The sequence below is a fragment of the Tasmannia lanceolata genome, unplaced genomic scaffold (genome assembly GCF_043159265.1).
Source record: "Tasmannia lanceolata isolate RefF3 unplaced genomic scaffold, GAP_Taslan_0.1 ptg000013l, whole genome shotgun sequence".
NCBI lineage: Eukaryota > Viridiplantae > Streptophyta > Magnoliopsida > Canellales > Winteraceae > Tasmannia > Tasmannia lanceolata.
In genome coordinates this window covers 17069929-17095055 of record NW_027518690.1, presented here as the reverse complement: position 1 = coordinate 17095055, position 25127 = coordinate 17069929, and the positions used below count along the sequence as shown (strand labels likewise).

The following is a 25127-nucleotide window of genomic DNA, read 5'->3' as shown; positions in this document are numbered from 1 at the left end:
AAGTAACCGCTTCAATTTTAGATAGATCCACTGAAATTCCTTCCTTAGACACCCCGTGACCCAAGAATGTCACACGCTCTATCCAAAATTCACACTTGGAAAGTTTCACGTACAGCTAATTTTGCCTCAAAGTTTCCAATGCTAATTTCAAATACTCTGCATGCTCCGCTCTTGACTTAGAGTAAATGAGGATGTCATCAATAAACACCACAATGAACTGGTCCAAAAACGACTTGAAGACTTTATTCATCACATCCATAAATATAGCCGGAGCATTCGTCAACCCAAAAGCCATCACCACGAACTCATAATGTCCATACCGAGTTCGAAATGTTGTCTTGGAAATATCCTTGTCCCTGATACGCAAGTGATGATATCCAGGCCTTTGATCAATTTTCGAGAAATGGCAGGCTCCTTGCAACTGATCAAAAAGATCGTGAATCCAAGGAAGTGGATAACGATTCTTAATAGTTACCTTATTTAACTGCCTGTAGTCGATACACAACTCAAGGCTACCGTCTTTTTTCTTCACGAACAATACAGGAGCTCCCCATGGTGACAAACTTGGTCTAATAAATCCCCTATCAAGCAACTCAGATAATTGGTCCTTCAATTCCTTCATCTCAGCCGGGGCCATCCTGTAGGGTGCTTTAGCAATAGATTTGGACCCTGGCTCAAGGTCGATAGTGAAATAGCTCTCTGTGGGGAGGTAACTTCGTCAAGTCCTCAGGAAAAACATCTAAGAACTCGCTCACCACAGGAATATCTGCTGCGGATAGTTCTCCTCCGTCATCCTCTTTCACATATGCCAAGTATCCTTCACAACATTTTTCTAATAATTTCTGAGCCTTTAATGCAACTATAATTTTGATTTTCCTAGGACGCTTCACCCCTTCAAAAATAAACTCTTCTTCCCCAGGAATAGAAAATCTCACCAATTTATGAAAACAATCTACATTGGCATAATAGGAAGCTAACCAATCCATGCCAAGTATGACTTTAAAATCATTCATGTCCAACAATATTAGATCTCCCAAAAGCTCTCAGTCACCTATCTTAATAATACACCCCTTGCAAACAAGTTTAGTGACGACTACATCTCCTATAGGCGTAGAAATTTTCAAAGGATTTAATAATGGTACAGGAGTCAAATCCAACTCCTGAACAAAAGCAGGTGTTATAGAAGATAAATTATAACCGGAATCAATAAGAATATGTGCTGAACAATTATTAATAAGAAGGACCTTCTACACTGCATCTAAAGCCTCGGCGTCTTGCTGATTGAGTGCGAACACTCGGTTGACTGGCCCCTAAGGGGCATTTTTCCCTTGGTTCTGAGGGTGATCCTGATTTCCTCTCCACTGATTTCGCTATTTTTGTTGAACTGGTACTCTAGGTGGAGCGGGCTGTCTCTGCTGCTGCTGCTACTTCACTGGTCCTTGAGCGCTTCGATACATAGGCTTAGGGCAGTTTTGAGCCTTATTATTTGGGTCTCCACAGTTAAAACAGACATTCATCGTCTTCCAGCACTGCCCTGAATGAAATTTGCCATAGAGAGTACATGACACCCTTTACTTGAACGTTGTCGTCAGTCCTTGCCTTCTTTGGAAGAGGTGCTTGGTTCTTATTTCCTATTGGAGGAATCCGCGCCGCCTGAATTAGTTTCTCACTGCGCTCTGCCACCTCGGCCTTTGCACAAGCCGCCGCTAAAGTCTTTGGTTCAAAATTGATGAGGTTCGCCATAATGGCAGGGCGAATACCATCAATAAACTTGCTGACTCTGTCCTCCTCTGAATGCGCATAGCCAGGTGCATACTCCAACAACTCCTGAATCTGGCTCCATACTGAGCCACTAACATTGTCCCCTGTTTCAACAATGCAAACTGCGATGCTAGCTCCGTCTTGACATTGTTTGGAAAGTACTGAGCATTAAATCTTGTCTTGAATTGCGCTCACATCTCATCCCTGGCTTCTGGGTAATTCCGCTCAACATTTCTCTACTAAGTCCCAGCCCGATCCTTCAACAAGAAGGTGGCAGGGCATATTTTCTGAGCGTTAGTACACGCCATTACCGCAAAGATGCCCTCTACCTCTACAATCCAACGATCCGCCAGCATAGGATCACCTACCCCCATGAACTCCATAGGGTAATAGTCTTTGAAGTGCCTGTTAAGCTGAGAGGGGTCAGCTGCAGCCCTTGGCTCCTGTTGAGCGGCAAGTGACGCTGCTATCTTCTGGAGTGCGGCCTGATTTGTAGCTTGGGTCTGTTGTTGTGCTGTGAGAAGCTGTGCAATCCTGTGCAAGGGGTCCTGACCTTGGGCATCGCCCCGATTTCTCTCCTCTGATACTGCTGCATCTATAACGTGAATAAATACAACATTAGGGACTTATTTAAAATTAGGAGGAGTCTTTCTTTTTATTTATCATGTAATGTTTTAATCAGGTGGATTGGTGAATTTTATTTACAATTTGCCTTACAATCAATGCTGGTGTGTGTTTTCCTTTAAGTGCATGTTTGAGTGTTTTAAGGGAGGTGCATGGTCTTTATTTAAGTTTTGTCCAACTACCCCATTCCTAAGACGTAACCAAGACTCATGCACCAGGTTCCTCACTGACTAAACATGGGTTCTCTGATACCAAATTTGTAACGCCCCGGCCACCGTGTAGATATTGTCCGGTTCTAGGCTGCAGCCCTCCCTGGTTTTGTTTTTCTGCAGAAAACGCGTCTACACTAGAAAGGTGGGGGTCTACACATATAGCCAAGAAACTTTCTCTCTCCGCTTCCGATGTGGGACTATTATAATGACCCCTTGCAGATGATTGCACCTCTTCTAGCAGCACAACAACAGACCCCAAGCTATAAATTAGGCTGCACTCCAGAACATAGCAGCGTCACTTGCCGCTTGACAAAAGCCAAGGGCTGCAGCTGACCCCTCTCAGCTTCACAGGCAGTTTAAATATTATCACCCTCATGAGTTCATGGGGGTACGTGATCCTATGCTGGCGGATCGTTGGATTGTAGAGGTAGAGAGCATCTTTGCGGTAATGGCGTGTACTAACACTCAGAAAATACGCCTTGCCACCTTCTTGTTGGAAGGATCAGGCTGGGACTTGGTGGAGAAATATTGAGCAGAATTACCCAGAAGCCAAGGATGACACGTGGGCGCAGTTCAAGACAAGATTTAATTCTGAGTACTTTCCAAACCATGTCAAGAGGGAGTTAGCATTGCAGTTTGTATCGTTGAAATAGGGGATTTTGTCAGTGGCTCAGCATGGAGCTAGATTCAGGGAGTTGCTAGAGTATGCACCCGGCTATGCACATTCAGAGGAGGACAGAGTCAGTAAGTTTATTAATGGCGAACCTCATCAATTTTGAACTAGGGACTTTAACGGTGACTCGTGTAAAGGCCGAGGTGGCAGAGCGTAGTGAGAGACTAATTCAAGCGGCCCGGATTCCTCCAACAGAAATAAGGACCAAGCACCTCCTCCAAAGAAGGCAAGGACTGACGAAAATGTTCAAGTAAGGGCGTCATGTACTCTATGTGGCAAATTTCATTTAGGGCAGTGCTGGAAGACGATGAATGTCTGTTTTAACTGTGGAGACCAAATTATAAGGCGCAAAAATGTCCTAAGCCTATGTATCAAAGCGCTCAAGGACTAGCGAAGCAGTAGCAACAGAGGCAGCGCGCTCCACCAGACTACTAGTTTAGCAACAGCAGCAAAATCAGTGGAGAGGAAATCAGCATTGCCCTCAGAACTAAGGGAAAATGCCCCTCATGAGCTAGTCAACCGATTGTTACCACTCAATCAGCAGGACGTCGAGGCTTCGGATGCAGTGATAGAAAGTTGGCTTCTTATTAATAATTGTTCAACACATATTCTTATTGATTTTGGTTCTTCTTTATCTTTTATAACACCTGCTTTTGTTCTGGAGTTGGATTTGACTCCGATACCATTATTAAATCCTTTGAAAATTTCTACGTCTATAGGAGATGTAGTCGTCACTAAACTTGTTTGCAGGGGGTGTATTATTAAGATAGGTGACAAGGAGATTTTGGAAGATCTAATATTGTTGGACATGAATGATTTTAAAGTCATACTTGGCATGGATTGGTTAGCTTCCTAACATGCCAATGTAGATTGTTTTCATAAATTGGTGAGAGTTTCTATTCTTGGGGAAGAAGAGTTTATTTTTGAAGGGGTGAAGCATCCTAGGAAAATCAAAATGATAGTTGCATTAAGGCTCAGAAATTATTAGACAAAGGTTGTGAAGGATACTTGGCATATGTGAAGGAGGATGACATAGGCGAACTATCCGCAACTGATATTCCTGTGGTGAGCGAGTTCTTGGATGTTTTTCCTGAGGACTTGACGGAGTTACCTCCCCACAGAGAGGTTGATTTCACTATCGACCTTGAGTGAGGGACCAAACCTATTGCTAAAGCACCCTATAGGATGCCCGCGGCTGAGATGAAGGAATTGAAAGACTTGAGTTGTTTGATAACGGATTTATTAGACCGCGTTCATCACCATGGGGAGCTCCTGTGTTGTTTGTGAAGAAAAAAGACGGTAGCCTTCTGTTGTGTATCTACTACTGGCAGTTAAATAAGGTTACTATCAAGAATCGTTATCCACTTCCTCGGATTGACGATCTTTTTGATCAGTTGCAAGGAGCCTGCCATTTCTCGAAAATTGATCTAAGGTCTGGATATCATCAGTTGCGTATCAAGGACGAGGATATTTCTAAGACAATATTTTGGACTCGGTATGGACATTATGAATTCGTGGTGATGGCTTTTGGGTTGACGAATGCTCCGGCTATATTTATGGATGTGATGAATAGAGTCTTCAAGCCGTTTTTGGACCAGCTTATTGTGGTGTTTATTGATGAAATACTCATTTACTCTAAGTCAAGAGAGGAGCATGCAGAGCATTTGAAACTAGCATTGGAAACTTTGAGGCAAAATTAGTTGTATGTGAAATTTTATAATGTGAATTTTGGTTAGAGTGCGTGACATTCTTGGGTCACGTGGTGTCTAAGGAAGGAATTTCAATGGATCCATCTAAAATTGAAGCGGTTACTTTGTGGAAGCAACTGACAAATGCGACAGAAATAAGGAGTTTCTTGGGATTGGCTGGATACTATCGAAAATTCATCGAGGGTTTTTCTATTCTGGCTGGACCATTGACTAAGTTGACAAGGAAGAATGCAAAATTTATTTGGACTGAGGAATGTGAGAGCAACTTCTAGGAATTAAAGTAGCGGTTGACTTCTGCTCCAATTCTAGTACTTCCTTCTGAGGAAGGGGATTTTGTTGTGTATAGCGATGCATCTTTTAGTGGATTGGGATGTGTTCTCATGCAGTCAGGAAAATTCATTGCTTATGGATCGAGGCAATTGAAGAGGCGTTAAGTGAATTATCCCACTCATGACTTATAGCTGGCAGTAGTAGTTTTTGCTATGAGGATCTGACGACACTATCTATGTGGGGTGAAGTTTGAGGTTTTCACAGATCATATGAGCCTCAAATATCTTTTTGATCAGAAAGAATTGAATATGCGTCAGAGGAGATGGTTCGAATTCCTTAAAGATTATGACTTTACATTGAGCTATCATCCGGGGAAAGCGAATGTTGTGGTAGATGCACTTAGCAGGCAGGAGCACATAAATTTATCTTGTTTGATGATGGAAGAGTAAGAAGAGTAAGAAGAGAAGAGGATCTAGGGTTACTTTTCAATCTAGATTCCAAGTAAGTTTCTTCAACTTCAATTTTTCTTGATTTTGGTTTAAGATTTAAGCCCTAATTACAGCCCATCAAAAACCTTAGTAACACAAACAATAATACCCTAATTCCTATACTTTTGATTTCACAAAAACTCCCGAAAGCTTGCAACTCAATCTACTCTATGAGACCCATGTAAAAAAAAAAATTTAATTAAAAGTTACAGTGAAGCTTAAATAGAACTTTGCTCTGTAAAATTTGACTCCATCAGATTCAAGAGAACTGAATTTAATAGAGCTTTGCACTTGTTACACAAACAAAGCCAATTTGTTTTTTTACTGATGAACACACTAGCCAAAACCCAAAAAAAAAAAATTATTCGGAGAGTTCATTAAATCCACAAGTCCAAAACCCCTCTTGTACTGGACACAACCTCTTCACCATTTCACATGCTGCAGACCACCTTCAAAACCTGCAAAACAAGATAAAATTGAAACAAAAAAAGGGGGTAAGGCAAAGACTTAAAGAGAATAGTATATTCACCCCGTCAATTTTTACCTTGGGCCACCCCCTTGAGTTGTGTTTGTCTGTCTTTTCATTGGTAGTGAACCTTGGGTCGTTACAGTTAGAGAGTTTTTTTTTCCTATGGTTATTCTAGGGTTTTTGAGTAGGAGGTAGGTGAAAAAAAAAAGAACAAAATAGCAAGATAGGTTTAGGATTTTGGTAAGATGGGTTAGGGGAGAAAAACTAAAAGAGAAGAGAGAAAATAGTAAATCAATAGATGACAAGTAATAAAAGTATGCTACTTATCTCAAGGCTTAACACCATGAGTTTCTTTGGCATCTCACTAAAGAAGAAGAAGAAGATGATGAAACCCTTTTCCTCCAAGAAGCTTTCCATATGTCCTAGCAAAATGAAAGTAGTGTCTGTCCTCCTTTTACAAAACGAACATAAATTATTTATATCAAACCAAATAGAAAACCCTAAGGACCAAACCACCCTTCCCTTTTCTAATGACTTAAAGACATGCTCCCACTTAAAATCCCATAATACATGTGTGGGGCCAATTTAAAACAACCATAACTCACATAAGTTTAGTTATTTTGATGCAAAAAGACCCTATTACCCCCCTATAACTAAAAGAGACTTATAAGATACTCTTTTAACACCCTAAAACTAAAAAAAAAACTTAAAAAAAAACGAAGACTCAAAAGGGCTCGCATGATATATGAATCATCTATGAAAATGTATTTGGACCAGTCGGGCATTTAAAATGTGTCTGCAACTTCCGTGAATCATCTGGGCCGTCGGATCGTCGATTTGAAACATCTGGATCAAAGAACCTGGTCGTCCATGCAGATCGAAGTCAACTCCCTGTCCCTATGGCTACTCTGTCACTGGTATACTCAAAATCCTGAGTCTGGATCCCCCTCAGGAAAGAGAAGAAGAATAGAAGAAGAGAAAGAGAAGAGAAGAGGAGAAAGAGGGGAAGAAAGGAGAAAGAGTGGATGAAGAAGAGGAGAAATAGGAGAGAATTTGTATTCTCAATTCATTAATTCATCAAAATTCTAAAATCTCTAATACATGTGGCCTATATATGGGTATTGAAAATAAAATTCCAGGAAAACAAAATAAATGCCCTATCTCTAAATAACATGGAAAATAAAATCCCTAAAACTAAATACCATGGAAATAAAAATCCTAGAAACTAAATAATATTAAAATAAATACCTAAAAGTCCTAATGGGCAAATATACCTATTTTTGGGTCTACAATATGTATCAGGTGTGCAGGGCTGGAATAGCCGTGATAAGAGCAATAAGAGGATTGGTTTTTTTTTTTTTTTTTTTTTTGTGGGGTTTGGTTCTTTGGTGTACCTTTTGAGAAAGGTTCTAACATGCACCTACTTTTATTAAGTTGGGTACTAAAATACACCAACTTAAGTGAATGATTCAAAGATAAAAGAATGTGGGGCATGTTTTAGAGTTTAATAGCACTTAAAGTGGGTTGTTAACATGCAACTAACTTTATGTAGGCTTAAGTTAGCGAAAGTGAAGAAAAGAAAGGGTCAAAAGAAGTGGTGAGGTTTCAAGATTTCATGGGGATGGTGAAACCCTTTAAAAATATGATTTACAATGGGTTTAGTAAGAGGAAAATGAAAATGAGTAAAAATAAGACGAATAAAGAAGGGGAAAGGAAAACAATCTTTTGGAATGTAGGAGAAGATGTGAGGAAGGAATAGATCACAAATCTGTTTGGAACATGAAATAAAATGAAAGAATACCTTGTTCAAGAAGATGAATGAAGAACTGCCTTTGGACATTGGTTTTGTTATAAAGCTTAAAATTGACAATTATCTGTTATGTCTCAGTTCTAAAGCTTTGAAAATAAGTGTATGCTATGCATTAAATAAGGCAAGTTATTCGGATACAGAAGGACAATAACGGTAAGTAACGGTAACAACCTTGTTTAAGACTAAAGTAACTGCAAATATATACAGTATCAGGTCTTGGCTGATAAGACTGAATTTGGGGCGGTAAATGTATAGTGAACAGTATCACATCTGGTTAATGTTAAAGTATAAAAGATTAAATAACGCCTTCTCCAACAGCTTAAGCTTTTGGAGTAATTGGTTGTTTCACAGATATCATAGCAAAGGTCCTGAGTTCTAACCTCCTTGATATTAAAAATCCACATGTAATGGCCAACCCAAAAGAGGGGCCACATGTGCCGCGTGTAGGCCAACCCTAAAAAGAGGGGCCACATGCGAGAGGGAGTTTTAAAGTATAAAAGATTAAATAATGCCTTCTCCAACAGCTTAAGCTTTTGGACTAATTGATTGTTTCACAGTTAATATTTAAAAATTTATGCTTGGATAGATATATACAATAACAATGATCAGCATTAGTTCTTAACGGATAAAGACTGGATTTGGGGTCGTAAAACATATATTTTGCAGAAAGTACACCTCATTCTATGTTGCATGAGTTCAGGTACGATTGTTGTAGGTAGAGTATCGACTTTGGAAACTCCAAGAAAAAAGATGTGTGGAATTGGCAATATATTTTAATCAATTCTAAAAATTTAATACCTTCATTTAATAATACGGTTATAACGGGTAATCGATTGGGAATTTTAGTATGTTATATAATGTAAAAAACTTTCTATTAGGATGTATAAAACTCAAACCTGTGATAACTGTAAATATGAGATTAGTAGTTTCAGAAGAATAAAAAAAAGATAACAGATATTGCACCGAATACAGAGTCCAATACCAGTACTTAACCTATTCAGAAGAATCCATGTAACATAGACCCCATCATACTAATTAATTGATTTTTGTACCGCCTACTTTTGAGAATTTTATTTGAAATTTCCTTGTTTAGAAGGCATTATTCATGAGATAATCATGTATAGTAACATTCATCCCTGTGATTCTCATTTTAAATAATCAGGTCCATGATTTGGAGCGAAAGATTGAGGAGGCAAACAAAGAACAAGAAGCTCTGATCGATATATTTTCAGAAGAGAGGAATCGGCGAGACGAAGAAGAAGAGAATTTGAGAAAGAGGTTGAAGGTGCTGTCCATGTTTAACTCCTTTATTCTAATCTATTCTGATTTTAACATATAAGAATGTATGGAGTCTGATTAGAAGATGTTATTTCCTGAAGGGGGCTTATGCTACCATACAAGAGCTGCAGGAGAAGTTGAGATTTAGCTGCAATAGCGTCAAACCGGAACGTTAGATCATGGCTCCTGATCATCAGGGTGAATGCATTTTCCTTTTAGCCAACCTCGTCTTTTATTCATTCTAAAACCATGATCTGGAGCAAGCAATGACAGGTCTATCATGGAAATCTCATCCTTTTTATATCTTCCATCTCTTCTCCCTCTCATTTGAAATCAACTGTTTACATTTGAAAAAAATGGAGGGTCTGAAGTGATGTATAGCCAACTGGTTATTCATTTATAGTATTTTTAACTTACTCAAAGCTCTGTACAGTTTAAGCATTACAAAACAAAGCTAATAAAGTTGAATATGTTGAAAGTATTACAGTGGCCACTTTCTAGAGGTTTTACCGATCTAACATCTCTGTGGAATATTGATTTGAATTTTGGCCATGAGTCTGGTCAAATGCCATTGAGAACACCTTGATGGGATGATCTAGGGCCTTGATCTATCATGCCTCATTTAAGGTTATTCCAAGAAAAACCAAAGCCATCTTTGGTTACCATTCTCGAATGGAGGAACTAAAGAATGGGAATCGTTTTTTTAACCAAATGCCACTAGGCCACCCCATTCTCTGGAATCAGTACCGAGAATGTTAACCGAAAGCGGCCTAAGCTGTTGATTTTTGTAGTCATTTATCTTAACACACTATATATCTGTTAGAGATGGGACCACGACCATGTTGGTTCCATTTTTGGGTCTTTGTTAGAGCTGTTAATTCATGTTTATGATCAAATTAGTAGGGCAATGATATTTTCACCCCTCTGCAGTACGCATTCGCCCCCTTTTAACGTGATTTGACGTCAAAAAGCGTTATAGTTGCCCACTGTTCATGTTATAAGGGTGCGAATGTGTACTGCAGAGGCGTGAAAATATCATCTCCCAATTAGTAAGTTTTGGGTCCTACAAGGGACATTATGAGCCAATTATTCCAAGAGCTCAAGTCATTGGAGATGGCATTATTTAATCTTTTCTACTTTAACACTCCCCCTCCCGTGTGGCCCGTCTTTGACCTACATGTGGCACATGTGGCCTCTCTTTTGAGTTGGCCATTACATGTGGAATTTTTTAATGTCAAAGAGTTTTCAGCCTGAGACCTTTGCTCTGAGGCAACCAATTACTCCCGGAAGCTTAAGCCATTGGAGATGGCATTATTTAATCTTTTCTACTTTAACAGCCATGGGTCACCAAAATGAGTTTCTTTCATTATAAAAAGGGAAATGATTTCGGTGCTCCAATGTTTTGATAAACATGCGCTCACTTGTTTGTGGCGTAGTATTTTTGCACTAAACTTGTGCTAGCAAAATGAGAATTTTCTATTAATTCTGGATGATTTACATTAATCAAGCTGTGCTTATATAGAGGACTTAGTTGATAAACATAGAATCAAATCTGATAATGGTGGAAAGAGATTATTCAAATCCAATCTAGTTTTCTAATACCCCATCTAACCAACTTGCCCAAATCTACCTCCGAGATGATTCAACAGTGAGATCTTAATCCAATCCAACCATTGGATCTCACATATTCTAACATGTGCCTACTTTTTATTTAGGGCAAAATAAGATGTTATTTTGGTAAAATTTTCTTATTCAAATGGAGTGTATGAAAAAGCTTTGGAGCAACATCCACGCAGCTACTTTTCTGTACATTGAAATGTTTGCATAAAGAGATTTCGAAGGAGTGGTGTAAATAGTCAACACGTAGGAAACAAGCATTGGATTTACCTGGAACTTACCTAGGAGAATAGTGGTACTGTAGTGTTTGGTTATCAACTTCTAGTTGTAGGGGGTGTCATTACCAATCGAGAGAGAGAAATAGAGAAAGCACCATTATGAAGAAATTCAACAAAATTTCACTTTTTTTTTGTTGATTTTCGCTTGAATTTCATACGGAGGGAACAAGGGTGACACGTTAGCAAATATGCAATGATTAACTAGGAAACAATCTCCGGGAGTCTTCAGATATTTCAATACTATATCGGCAACCAAACAAGGAATTTTGCTGATGTAGCACCCAAATGCCAAGCATAATCCCTAAGCCTCCCCTGACTTTTGTGCAGCTAAACACATGCTTTCTAGCATCTATACCAAAGTCTACTCACTTGTTTTCTTTATACGAAAAATATTTAAATGGAGAGCTCTTGGCTTCTTCTAATTTTCCACACATGCTTTCTACCAAAGTAAAAGAAGACTTTCTTTCTCCTTCAAGTCGTCCAAACCTCCTTTCCCACCAACTCTATTTTGTATAATAAAATGGGATGACCACCACTTGGAAAGCCTTTCATTTTTCTAGTTTTCAAAAATTAGTAGCCCGTGGTTGTAGTGATCTGGGCCATCGATCTCGTGGGCCACCACCGGATTCTACCTAGATGTTCATTCCACGATCATTAAAAAAATTCCTCAATCAACGTTTATAAATGTCATTTGTCTTCTTGTTTTTCTTTATTGTTTGTTTTTTCATCCATGGTATTGGCCAAAGCAGGCCCACCTTTGATCCAGAATTAAGATCATTAATTCAGTATAATCAAACATTCTAGATGGTCTCATGGCGGTCTGCACTATCAACGGTCCCAATCTTAAAAAGAAGCTGTTGAACATGAACACTAAAAAACTAAATTTAGGGGGTTTAGTCATGAGGGATTTATGTGACTTTGGATGTTTTTTCCTTAGTTAGGCATTTGTTTCAAGCCTAATTTTTAGAGTAACTCCAGAATGTGTTGTTAGCTGTGAGTTCTTAAAAAAACAAGGATTTTATGTGGATTGAAATGTAAAACAAGTATATTTGAGATTAGTGAGCCCTAAGTTCACTTGAAACAAGTGAGAGTCCTAACTCATCTCGACTCTCCACTCACAAGGCCGTCTTGCTATTTTTTAACCCATGATTTATCTAGGAATCCAGGGCGACACCTTAAATTTTACTAACGAGGGGAAAAAAATACTTACAAGAGGACATAGAACCTTGACTCTAACCCAACAAGATACACGAAGAGGAGAAATAAGGCCGTCTCACTCCTCCCTTTCCTTCAATGTCTCAATTCATTTCCTCCTAAACTGGGTACTTAATGTGCAGCAAGACTCAGAGAAGAGTGGAATAAGAAGTCAATAGGGAGGAGATGAGCATTGGATTTGCCTTGAATTACCTCAGGGAATGGTGGTACAGTAGTGTTTAGTTGTGCGGCATAGACTTGGAGAGTGGGGGAATAAGTAGGGGCGCGCACAGAGAGAGAGAGAGAGAGAGAGAGAGAGAGAGAGAGAGAGAGAGAGAGAGAGAGAGAGAGAGAGCAAAGTTCTACCTTTGCTTTTAGGGGGGGGTAATATTTGGTTTGAAAGCTATAAAGAGAGGACAAGAATTCTATCTCAGCGGTCAAAGCTCGTTTGGTTGCAAAAAAGCTCGGTAGCTGTCGAAATTTAGTTTGGATTTGGCATGTCATTCCATATTTGGTTGCCAAAATAGCATCGGACTCCCTTGGATGTCTCCCATATAATAATTACTTGTCTGATGACATGGATTCTTTGTCCCCTCTTAAGTAAATTCTTCAAAAAACAAACAAATTTTAGTTGAATTTTCTAGGGAATGATACTCTCTCTCTTTCTCTCTCTTCCCACTATCTTTCCTCTATCCCTATATTGGTAATGACACCCCTACTTATTGATTTATTTTAAAAATGTCAACCAAACAAGGAATGACAACTGAAATTCCTTCGAAATCCAGACGGAGGTCTGGATTTAGGGCAACCAAACACAGTGGCAACCCAAATCCAACAAACTATTCCGATCCTATGATTGAAATTACCCAATCAAATAGAACTTTCCAATTATACCATTTTCATGGCGGTACCCTCCTGATGAACGGCCAGATCATGCCACTATTATTATAGGTGGGCCCGATCAGTGCATCTTACAGAAGTCTCATGCAATATCATCTCACACTATCACCCACAAACAGTTTCCTTCTATTTCAATTTGAGAACATTGCTCTCTTTAGTCTTATCTTCTCAGAGGGGAAAAAAACAAACAGAGAAGCCATGGCTGCGTTCTCAGGGATTGGCCTCTCTTTGAATTCAAAGCCCTCTCTTCTCTGCCCATCTTCGAATCCTTCTAAATCTCGGCCTCATTTTTCACCCCAAATAAAGATGACAGTGTCTGTTGAGAAGAAGAAATTCACCCTTCAAAAATCCGAAGAAATCTTTAATGCTGCAAAGGTACAAATCCCCTAACAAATTTCTCTTTTTTAGTTATTTGATTGAGCAATTTCTTTGTTGGGTTTGTATTTTATAGTCTACTGTGAAGTTGGTTTGTTTCTAAGAAGGGGGAAATGCAATTTTAGTTCCTGTTTTTTGATAATAATCGCTTTGATTTGACTAAATATTAACGTAATTTAGATGGGTTTATTGGGAGATTTAGATTGAAGTAAGAACAAATAAAAACAAACCCTATCAAGAAACAGTTGTTAGAGAATTTATACTGGGTATGTTATCTGAGAACTAGTAGCTATTTTGTGACCTTTGGCATTGTATAGGAATTGAATTTTGCTGTGCATAGAAATCAATTGAAGATTTGGCTAAAATGATGCTTTTTTTGTTAAAAAAATAAATAGTAGAGAAGGTTTGTAAATTATATTTTTACCCAAATGAATTGGTCGAACTTCTCAAGGCGAGATGATTTATTTGGAGCACTGATTCAAAATGCGGATATGGGTCAAAACAGTAGAGAAGGTTTGTAAATTATATTTTTACCCAAATGAATTGGTCGAACTTCTCAAGGCGAGATGATTTATTTGGAGCACTGATTCAAAATGCGGATATGGGTCAAAACATGGCCAAAGCAAATCCTAGTCGACTGGGCATGATGCTGTCGAGTACTCAGTTGACACAGCTAAGTACTCGATTGACATGGTCATAACTCGGGAGAACCAAAGGTGTTTTGATTGACTTAATAGGGCAAAACACGGACTTGACAAAGACACGGCCAATATAATAGGGAGTCGACTCTGGGGAGTTTAGAATGACACTGGGGAGTTTTGATTTTGAAACTATGATATCAGGGTTATGGACTAGTAAATTGGGAGGAATGTACGTCTCTTGAGTACGAAATGGGTGTGGCTATTATATTGATCTGTTTGACAGGACATTGATATGGCTATTATACTTAAAATTGAAGTGTCAAACATGAATGCGACACTTCGTAACATAATGGTTATCTTCATAAAGATTTAAATTGTTCTAATGCGCAAAATTGTATGGGTTAAAGCTCGTGCATGGGCAAGCATAGGTTCCTCAATATGCCTGATGAAATATGCCGTAATTCTGTAGAAGAATTAGACAAACATGCACTAGAATTGACAGTAATTTTGTACTTCGTAGTTAGCATGGTTTTCAAGTTTAATATAAAATGGCATTATCTTACGATGGAAATTCACTTACTGCTTTGATCGTGAAGTGGGTATGGATTCTAGTTACTTAGTTTATATACGTTGTGTCAGACAAGTGCTGCTTTGATCGTGAAGTGGGTATGGATTCTAGCTACTTAGTTTATATACGTTGTGTCAGACAAGTGCTATAAGCATTAGTGGATTTCTGGCAAGAAGAATGTGTTGCTTCTGTCTTCAAGTGAATTTTGGTTCTCAAATATTACTAAATTTTGCTGTGAAATTCTCAAATATTAGTAAATTTTGGTTCCTTTAACTGATTGATATTTGAAGTGTTGGATTGTAAGTATGCAAGAGTTGAAGGAAACAATGAGTACTACTATTTTTTCTTTCAAACATTTTTGTCTTTTTTCTTCAATAAAACTTTTCTCTTGTGCAACAACTGAGTACTAACAAGTAGAAGCATCTCATACTGCTTTACTTAATGCATTGAGAGAGGAAATATAGAAAGGAAATAGCTACTTTGCACTAGCCTCTGCTTATTCTGAAATTTTACATGCATGAGTTTGTATGCTTGTAGCATTGTTCTAAAATCACACTTGCCTATCAAGAACAAGGAAAAAACAATTTTGGTGACCTTGTGAATGGAGTGTTGAAATTGAAGACGACCACCACGACCAGTTTGCATTCAGCATTTTGCAGTGATCATAACCTTGCCAGGTCAATCAATGACTCGTCCAAGCCAACTCGGTTTTAGCTCTCAATCAAAAATTGTTTTACTTCCCTGAATCAATAAAAACTCACATTGTCAAACGCTAACTCGCTCCAAGTAAGCCCAATTCTGCCATTGGCCACTTGTCGACCGGATTTGTTTTTAACGTAGGCATTTTATATATTCCAAGTAATCTGCATCTTCTGTAATTCTGATTTGGATGGGATGTAACTAGGCTTTCTAATGTAAGAAATAACCTGCTCTGATAGCACATATGACAGAGGGTAGCAAATACGTTATACTAATGTAGTGAAACCAAAAGTAGAATAGTAACATACCAAGAGTAGAGCTCATAGAGTGGAGATAACAATAGAGTATAACTACTATGTAGTATGTGCTGATTTTCAATGACAAACGCAGCAAAAAGGGATGACCAAAGCTAAAATTTATAATTTATTAGAATGTGACCTAAAATATTGTTTTACACTATATAAATGGACAATTTTCAGTTATAAAACACCTCCCTTTCTAAACATAAAGGCCGTAGACCTTTCCTATGCACTTTCTTGCTTCACAATATATTCATAACGGGCCTTAAATGAGCTAATATTTTATAAAAACAAAAATAGAAAGTTTCTATAAAAAACTAACCCACACCTCCTTTAAAAATAAAATTTCTATACTAGACTGTTTCGAAATATACACCGGTACTAATTCAAACTTCCTACTTCAGCATAAAGCTTCTTGACTCTTGAGAAACATACAATTTCACAGTCCCACCTATTTCCAAAATAGTGACTTCAGAAACCGAACAAAAATGTTTTTAAAATTTGAACAGAAGTCATGACAATTCATGAAGATTTTTTTTTTCAAAGCTCATCTTTCTCCAATTTCCAGTTTAAAGGACCACAGGATTTGCTCTGCACCACTTTCTATTTTAAATTTCTGGAAAGGTATACCCACTCTATGGCCATGCAAAATAGTAACTTGTAGACAAGCACCTGTACCAATTTACACAGGTTTGATGTTTGTCCCTTAGAAGCAGGAATCTTCCCTCAGGGTGCCGCTCCCACCTCGAAACCTCGATTTGGCGCTCCTTAGGAAGAAGCTTCCAGGGAGCACGACCCCAAAGAGACGGGAACCGCTCTCATGACGCTCTCAGCCTGCTTCTATTATTCTATAAGTCCCACTATCACCAACTTCCTTACATCAAACTCCTCAAACTCTTCAAAGTACTTCATTGGGGCAAGCACAAAGGCTTGTGCATCTTCAGAAGGCACAAGGAACGAGTGCACGCAAATGAAGATCGTGAAAATGGTTAGAAATTAGCTTTTAGATGTACTTAAATCTTGAAAGATACATATGAAGATGGTTATAAACTATTATTTTTTGATGTAGTTGAATTTTGAAAGATATATAAAGAAAATATTACATACACGCTCCCAAACTTAGACTCTTCTAGACCCCACGCTTCCCCGCCCCCGCAACCGCTTCATGCTTCTAAGGTTTTGTCCTTCATCCGTTTAAATGCCAACACTGACAGCTCTATGTTTTTTCCTATCCAAATACTCATGTGGAAATAGGTCCATTGTAACTCCGTAAAAGCTACATGTTGCCATTTTACAACTAACTTTTGCTTGAAATTTATGTTTGAGTTTCTGTTCTCTCATATAACTCATGGAAGAAATGTGGTGCTAGGAATTGATGCCTGGAGGCGTAAATTCACCCGTCCGTGCATTTACAGCAGTTGGAGGGCAGCCCATTGTGTTTGATTCTGTGAAGGGTTCTCATGCATGGGATGTAGATGGAAATGAATACATCGACTATGTTGGTTCGTGGGGCCCAGCAATCATTGGTCATGCAGACGACAAGGTGCTATTTCTTCTCCCCAAATTGCAATTTCTTCCCTAACTATAGCTTTGGCATCAAAATGTGCATGTTCAGATCTTGCTTTTTATGACATGTTGGTATACCCAGTCCATTGAATGTTGATTATAATTATGAACATATGCTAGGTTTTGTTCTTATATATTTTGGATGGCTGATATTGACATCCATAAATTTTGGCACTTTCGTCCATGTCAGTCTATCCTATTTGATATGCTTGTATTTTTTACATGTTGGACGAATTGACATGGGTGGAAGGTCTAATTTTATGGGTGGGAATCAGGGTTTTTTTTCTATGTATATGCTATAGGGACAAAAAACTTCAACAATAATGTCATGTGAGGTGCACATGCCTCAGACACATGTCAACGTGCCAATGAGGATGAAAAACTTCATATGTTTTCTTGGTATAATTAATATTTGTAGTTCTACATATTTCTATATATATTATGATTTTTTGAACAGATATTTATATAATAATAATAGGGAGATGATTAGTGCCAATGAAGTACAGGTATTATTCATTCACTTGCGTTTATAATCGCTCTAATGATATCTCTCGATATTATCATACAACAGTACTGCTATGTCAGCATGTTGTGTTTACTCAAGGTACTGTGTCTAAAACCTTATTGCGCATGCTTGACACTGAAGGATGCAACTCTGTCTATGTTAAATAGGTTACATGTAGTTTAAAATCCTTAAATTTTCCCATAATACATGACTAAATTCATCTTACACCTAGATAACCTTTTTTTTTCTGGAACAGTTCCATGAATTATAAAAAGAAATAGAGCCTACAACTCAGCAGCTAGACCAGCTAGCTAACCAACAACAAGGCTAAGATAAAAAGGACCCGACAACTAGGGCCAACTACAACTCGGGCATCTCATCCCCGAAATCAGCTAATATATATGCTATGGAGTTCCCTTCATGATGGATATAAGAAATAGAGACTTCTGAGCACTCAGATAAGTGCTTTTCCACATCACCAAAGACTTTTCTCATCCGCCAAGGAGGACTCTCATTCTTTAGCCATCAAGTTCATATTAGTGAGTCCCCTCTGAACAACTTGAACCTTCACAAAAGATTTATTTGCACCCAAGCTTGCATGACCTCCACCTCAATTACCTGACTTTCACCACAAGGACCTGAAAAAGTCAACATATTCCCATTAGCATATGATATTGTCCCACCCAATGTGCTGAACTTTTTCAACCAGCAAGCATTGAAACCTGATATAGAACTGATAGGGAAGGGACTCTTAAGTATTTGAGTGAATAATAATCCAATACCAGTTCAAAAAAAATAAAAATAATCCAATACCAGTTCTTATAGTTCTTGGTACCAAACATAATGTAGAATTAGAAGAGAGAGTATACTGTACTCTTTTGGATATGCCAAAATGCACCCAAATGTGGTCGATCTAGGGTTTATATGAATTTTCTGATAGTAGGTTCAGATCTGACTATCTTTATTCCTCAAAATCTTTACTCAAAATTACTCTTATCAATCAAGTTGAAATAACTCCAATCCGACCATTGGATCTTGAGATCAATCCAGTCTATAAATTTGATGGTTGAGAACACCGTACCCTGATAAGTCAGGGTTTTTTTTTTAAAAATTTTCTATTCCATTTACAAGGGAATCAGAATAGGATGTCAATTACGATTACTGATTCCGGCAATCCAGACAGAGTCTTGAGGTTTTGGTTTTAATATGTGTTTCCATGGGGATAAAAAAGGGCAGATTTTGGTCATTTCGTGTCGGTTTCGGTGGAAATTTAAAAACATGGTTTCAACTAGTAGTGGTGTAATATAAAAGTGAATATTAATTCGCAAGAAATTTTTATATTGTAGAGAGAGAAGCAATGTTCTCCATGAAAATGATGGAAAGCTGAAAGCTGCGTTGAGATCAGGAGCTGAAGTGAGTAGGACAATTTCTCAGACAGAGGTTAAAGTGTAATAAGGATTTTGGGATCTGGCATTGAAGGAATTAGATTCGTGTTTCAACCATGGAAAATAAGCCAGCATAGATTAACTGTTACTGGCACACATCTAGACTTAGACAATGATGGAAACTTTCATACCAATCATGAAAATGTCGTAGGACACCTTAAACATAATAATAATATCTTCATGGTTTGGTTCAATTTATTCATTTAGAACATTTTCCTCTAATGGGCATTGTTATTGACCTTTCAATAGTTGTTGTTTTATGACTTTTATAGTTTGCAGGACTGCAATTTCTGCTCAAATGAATTTATTCTGTTTAAAAGCCTCGCATACTCTTGCAAAAGAATGACCTACAATGTGCAATTTTTCCAGAAGATATTAAAAAAAAAAAGTTGGTACAGTACATGGGCGTAGTACGCTGTGTTTTCCGATTAACTAATTTTTAGGCCACAATCCTATTCCGAACTTAACTAGAGACCTTTGTCTGTGGAGATATGATTTTAATTCCACTGAGTAAGAACCAAAATACCACTGAGGTCATGTTCTTACTAAGCTCTTATATGCAGGTGCATGCGGCCTTGAGTGAAACCCTAAAAAAGGGCACAAGCTTTGGAGCTCCGTGTTTTCTGGAGAATGTACTCGCGGAGATGGTGATCTCAGCCGTGCCAAGCATTGAGATGGTCCGGTTTGTTAACTCCGGCACTGAAGCTTGCATGGGCGTGCTCCGCCTTGCACGTGCTTTCACCCATCGACCAAAGATCATCAAATTTGAGGGCTGTTACCACGGACATGCCGACCCCTTCCTTGTCAAAGCCGGCAGTGGAGTTGCTACCCTCGGTCTTCCAGACTCCCCTGGCGTCCCCAAAGCTGCCACTGCCGACACCTTAACCTCCCCCTATAATGACATACAAACTGTTGAGAAACTCTTTGCGACCCACAAAGGTGAGATCGCCGCCGTGATTCTCGAACCCGCTGTTGGAAATGCTGGATTCATTGCTCCCAAACCCGGCTTCCTAAATTTCCTTCGTCAAATCACAAAAGAAAATGGTACTCTCCTCATTTTCGACGAAGTTATGACCGGGTTTCGTCTGGCTTACGGTGGAGCCCAAGAGTATTTTGGTGTAACTCCTGATCTATCAACACTTGGGAAAATCATTGGTGGGGGTTTGCCCGTGGGTGCGTATGGTGGGAAGAGGGAGATTATGGAGACGGTGGCACCAGCGGGGCCCATGTATCAGGCGGGAACTTTGAGCGGGAATCCATTGGCAATGACGGCTGGGATACACACACTTAAGCGGTTGCAGGAGCCTGGGAGTTATGAATACTTAGATAAGGTCACCAAAGAGCTAGTTCGCGGGATTTTGGATGTTGGGAAGATGGCTGGGCATGAGGTGTCAGGTGGATATATTAGCGGAATGTTCGGGTTCTTTTTCACAGAAGGGCCTGTTTACAGTTTTGAAGATGCGAAGAAGAGTGATACTGCCAAGTTTGGGAGGTTCCATAGGGGGATGTTGGAGGAAGGAGTGTACTTGGCTCCATCACAGTTTGAGGCCGGATTTACGAGCTTGGCACATACTTCTGAAGATATCGAACGGACTATAGCGGCTGCGGAGAAAGTTTTCCGACAGATATAGGTAATTTATCTCTGTTATTTTCCCCCTTTTTTGGGGTAGCTGATATTTATGTGATTGAGAGTTGTATTGTGTGAGATTATCCTAGGTGGAATTGTATGCTTTTGGTAGGTTTCCTTTTTGTAATTTAGATGAAAAGCTTGAATTAATTTCAGTCCACCCTCTTTTCGCCTTCCCCATTTGTCTCTATCGATTTCATTTCTGAAGGGTTTGTTTTAGAACAGAAGGGAAAATGATTAGACTTTTCTGCCGTTGATTGTTCCAGACTTGATAAGACTTGACAAAGCTCAATCCAACATATGCACAATGATTGGATTCAACCTAACTTACAGACCATTAAAGAGAAAATTGGTATTGTTTTTATAGCTGCTATTTGGGTAATTCACTTTGTTGTTAGAAGAATTGAAGTAGTTCATCTGAGGGGTCATCATTAATTAAACAAATCTCTAATTAGGAGTAACCGAAGACCAAAAACGCATAAATCATGTGCTCCCTTGTCATATGGGGAACGGAATACCAATAAGAATCACTGCTAGATTCTCGAAGTTTATTTATCCGGATGAAATGGCAGGACATGATTTTTGCTGAATTGCTAATTGTCATTTTAGTACTTTTCATAACCAAATTACCCTTTTATATATTCCAGATTATTAGGTTTCCCTTGGATTTCAAGAGATGCAGTACAATGTAAACAAATTCCACAAACAGTAACACCATTTCAACTCAAATGAAACATATCAGAATTTTCCACCTATAGTGTTGAATATTAGAGCAAGCTTCTGTGACAATAATGTAACTAACCTAGGGGGAAAAACCAAGGAAAACTATCATCATGGTTGCTTGTTCTGTGGTTTATTAGGAGGGGATGGAGGGAGAAAAGGAAACCAAGATCTTGGGTTTCTTAGAGAGAAAACAGGGGGAGGAGGAGATGGTGTAAAGAGAGATGGGGTTGGTGGAAGGGGTGGGAAAGTTGAGAATGGGAAAGGAAAAGCAGGTGGTGGGTTTGGGAAAGGCATTGGAGGAAGTTTAAAAGGAGGAAAGGGCAATGAAGGAAAAGGCGGCAAAGGTGAGAGATGGGGCAAAGGAAAAGAAGGCAAAGGTGGGAAAGGAAGATCTAATGGTGGATAATATGGCAGAAAGAACTCTGAGGAATTTAAAGAGCTTGGCACTGCCCCTTTGTAAGGTCCACAGATGCCAATATATCTCTTGGGTGGCCTGTAATTTAATGCATTTAAGCTATAAATGCAAAGGTTGTCTTGTTTGGATTTGATTGCCATATCTTCTGTTGAGTTCAGTCCAGGAACATTGCAGAAAGAAGATGAACTCCCAAGCAAGCTTGCTTGGCAAAAGGACCCAACCTCATGACCTTCCCTACATTCAAATCCATCAAGAAATGGAACTTCAAATGTATAAACTCCATATTTGTCTGTAGTTCTGTTGGCTGTGAAGGATACTGGCTTTGTTGTTGAGTTTGCTCTGAATTTGCACTCTACATGTACTTCAACACCTGCTCAAATATAAAAACAATGATCCAATAACTCTTTTTACAAGCACAAGGTATCATGAAATTGGAAAGGGAAGTGATATCAGCACAACCACATTTTGATATTTTCACAAACTATCTTGTCTTTCAGTATTTAAAGAGCTCTCGAAGGGTTATTACATTTCCCAAAAGGCTCTCACAAGCCTATTAAAGAAGCAAAGACAGCTGGGTTTGTGCAAATATCAAAATATGGTTGTGTTGATAACATTTCCCAATTGGAAATTGGGTCTTGGGTTTTTGGGTTTACCTGGTAAGAAGTAACTTTGTTTAGAGAAGGAGTTTTTGGAGCAGGTGTCACAGAAAACAGTACCCATCACAGTGATGTTAGAGATGGGTTTTGGTTCATCTACAAGTGAGAATGATTTAGTAAAGAAAGCTGTAATAAGAGCAATGAAAATCCTTAAATCCATGGTACACTTGGGGAGGAGAGAAGCTTTCTAGACAAGGTTCTCCAGTACTACTCTATACCTGATCTTTGGAGCTCATTTTATAGTTAGAGAAATCTGATTTTTCTCTTAATCAAACAGCCCGTGCGTAGTTACTATGGTGCAAAAAAAAAAAGGGTGATCAGAGGGGATGAGAAGTTTGTTTCATAAAAAAAAAAGGACATGTGAAGAATCCTTCTGGCAGAATGTGGATTGGAGTGCTGGATTTAGAGAGATTCACGGGTGTGATTATTGATTCGGAGGCTTTTCAAGTTCCTAGACAACAACACAAGCTATGGTTACAAATTATCCAATTTGAAATGAAAATTGGAATTTTTGAACTTTTGTTTGGGATCTATCCATATTGTTGACTCTCCAATTGAAATATTAGCTTTTCGAACAAACATCCCATGCAAACCATATAGATCAGGGGATTTGTATCAGTGCGACCATGTTTTGATAATGAGTCGAAGTCTCCTTATTTTATATGTTCTAACCTTTGGCAGCTGGTTAAAACATATAAGACAAGGTAACTTCCTCTTATTATCAAAATATGGTTGCGCCCATGTAGCCTAAATCTTTAGCCTTTGTTATGGAACCCTACCGGGAGATGAGACAGATCCATAAAACTGATATTTCCAGATTAAAAATGAACTACAAATATTATATGATCAATGTTACTCTGAATGCACCCTGATACCATTGTGCACAATCCTTGCTTATAAAAACAATCAGATCAGAACTGATCAAAGGATCAGAAGTCAGTTGATCAAGATAAAAAAAAATATGATCTCTTTGCTCGATCTACTCCTTGCCCTCATCCAAAAATATGGTGTTCAGATCTTATTCAAGTTTCCCAACAATGAAAAGATGTATGACAATGAGACTTCTTCCATTGTAGGAAAAGGGTGAATTTGTCCTAAGAAGTAGTTTGAGTGGTAGAAGGCTAACCCGTACGGGTTTTGCTCCCCATTAACAATGAAAGGAGGTTCTGTCCAAGCACCTATAATGGAGCTTAGGCCTAGCAAAATTTCAATCAGAGGTCCTACATTGGTCGCTTGACGGGGCGCTTCCTCAGCAGGCACGTAAAACCATCGCATTAGCTACTAACATGTTTCAACTGGTATTTTAAATAAATTTACATGTGTTTAATTTCCAATTAATCTCCACTTTCATTCAATGATATTACGAGGCAAGAAAATTGAAGGTTTGTGAAGATTTGTAAAAACTCGAGAACGATTGCGAAAGAAGGATGAAGGGACAACCATGGCAGAGGGCTTTCTTTGAGGATTTCTCTTTTGTATGGATTGAACCAGGTAGAGTTTATACAACTTTAACGTACCTAATGGTGGGGTTTACCTAATGAGGCCCCCATCCAAAGTCACCAACTGATGTGGCAATATCATGGGCACCATATTTAATCATGCTAATGCATATGGTAAAACATGATAATTTTCTTATAATAATGTGTACATGTAATACACATAAAATAATGTGTTATGTGTATGTGTATGTGCAAGAGTGCCGAGATTTTGCCCTATGATGAGGGTTTTTTGCTTGTTTGTTGCGGGTATCCAACTCAAATCCTTCCCAAACCAAAGGTTGAATCAGTCTTTTTCAATGAAATTGTTTATGTGCTTAGATGGGTCCCACTAGAGTGAAATAAATTAGTTTATTTATAACATATCAGGTGAAGAGACTGATCTTCCCTCTAAGAAGATCAATCACATTGCGAACTGATTAGTGTTCGTGATAGAAATTCAATTTCATTAGCTGGTGGAAAGCTTTAGTGTTCAGGAGGGAAGAAAGCAATAAAGCTCACAAGCAGTAACATCTGATTTTACTTTCTTCACTTGAATTCCAAAAGAGGTAAGTCCCAACCGATTATCTAGATTCAGCCCCATTTATTTTTTGTAATAAACAAAAGGGAATGATATCAGCACTTCAGTGTTTTGATATCACGCTCAACTGGCTTGTCTTTTAGTATTTAAAAGGGCTGTCAAAAGGTTATTACATTTCCAAATACTAAAAGACAAGCAAGGAGAGCATGGATATCAAAACATTGGAGTGTTATCATTTCCCTAAACAAATCAACAAGCCCTGTGGTAAGACTTTTTAACAGACTTTGATATGGACTTGGTATAGTTACT

General features: G+C 38.5%; 3 protein-coding genes across 3 annotated transcripts in view; 2 read left to right on the top strand and 1 right to left on the bottom strand.

The window, feature by feature from the left end:
• LOC143890874 (protein MICRORCHIDIA 4-like) overlaps positions 1-9712 on the top strand; it is a 28796-nt gene extending 19084 nt beyond the window's left edge. The window contains exons 16-17 of the mRNA XM_077395560.1: positions 9179-9301; positions 9396-9712. Of these exons, the coding sequence (XP_077251675.1) occupies positions 9179-9301; positions 9396-9470 (198 nt within the window). The 3' untranslated portion in view covers positions 9471-9712. The remainder of the gene's footprint in view (positions 1-9178; positions 9302-9395) is intronic.
• A 3722-nt stretch (positions 9713-13434) lies between these two features.
• LOC143889906 (glutamate-1-semialdehyde 2,1-aminomutase, chloroplastic-like) lies at positions 13435-21184 on the top strand. Its single transcript, XM_077394303.1, has 3 exons — positions 13435-13658; positions 17235-17408; positions 19945-21184. The coding sequence occupies exons 1-3, from the start codon at positions 13482-13484 to the stop codon at positions 21010-21012; spliced, it is 1419 nt and encodes a 472-aa protein (XP_077250418.1). The 5' UTR covers positions 13435-13481; the 3' UTR covers positions 21013-21184.
• A 655-nt stretch (positions 21185-21839) lies between these two features.
• LOC143891024 (uncharacterized) lies at positions 21840-22962 on the bottom strand. Its single transcript, XM_077395682.1, has 2 exons — positions 22800-22962; positions 21840-22516 (listed from the first exon to the last, which is right to left on the bottom strand). The coding sequence occupies exons 1-2, from the start codon at positions 22960-22962 to the stop codon at positions 21840-21842; spliced, it is 840 nt and encodes a 279-aa protein (XP_077251797.1).
• Between the last annotated feature and the right edge of the window lie 2165 nt (positions 22963-25127).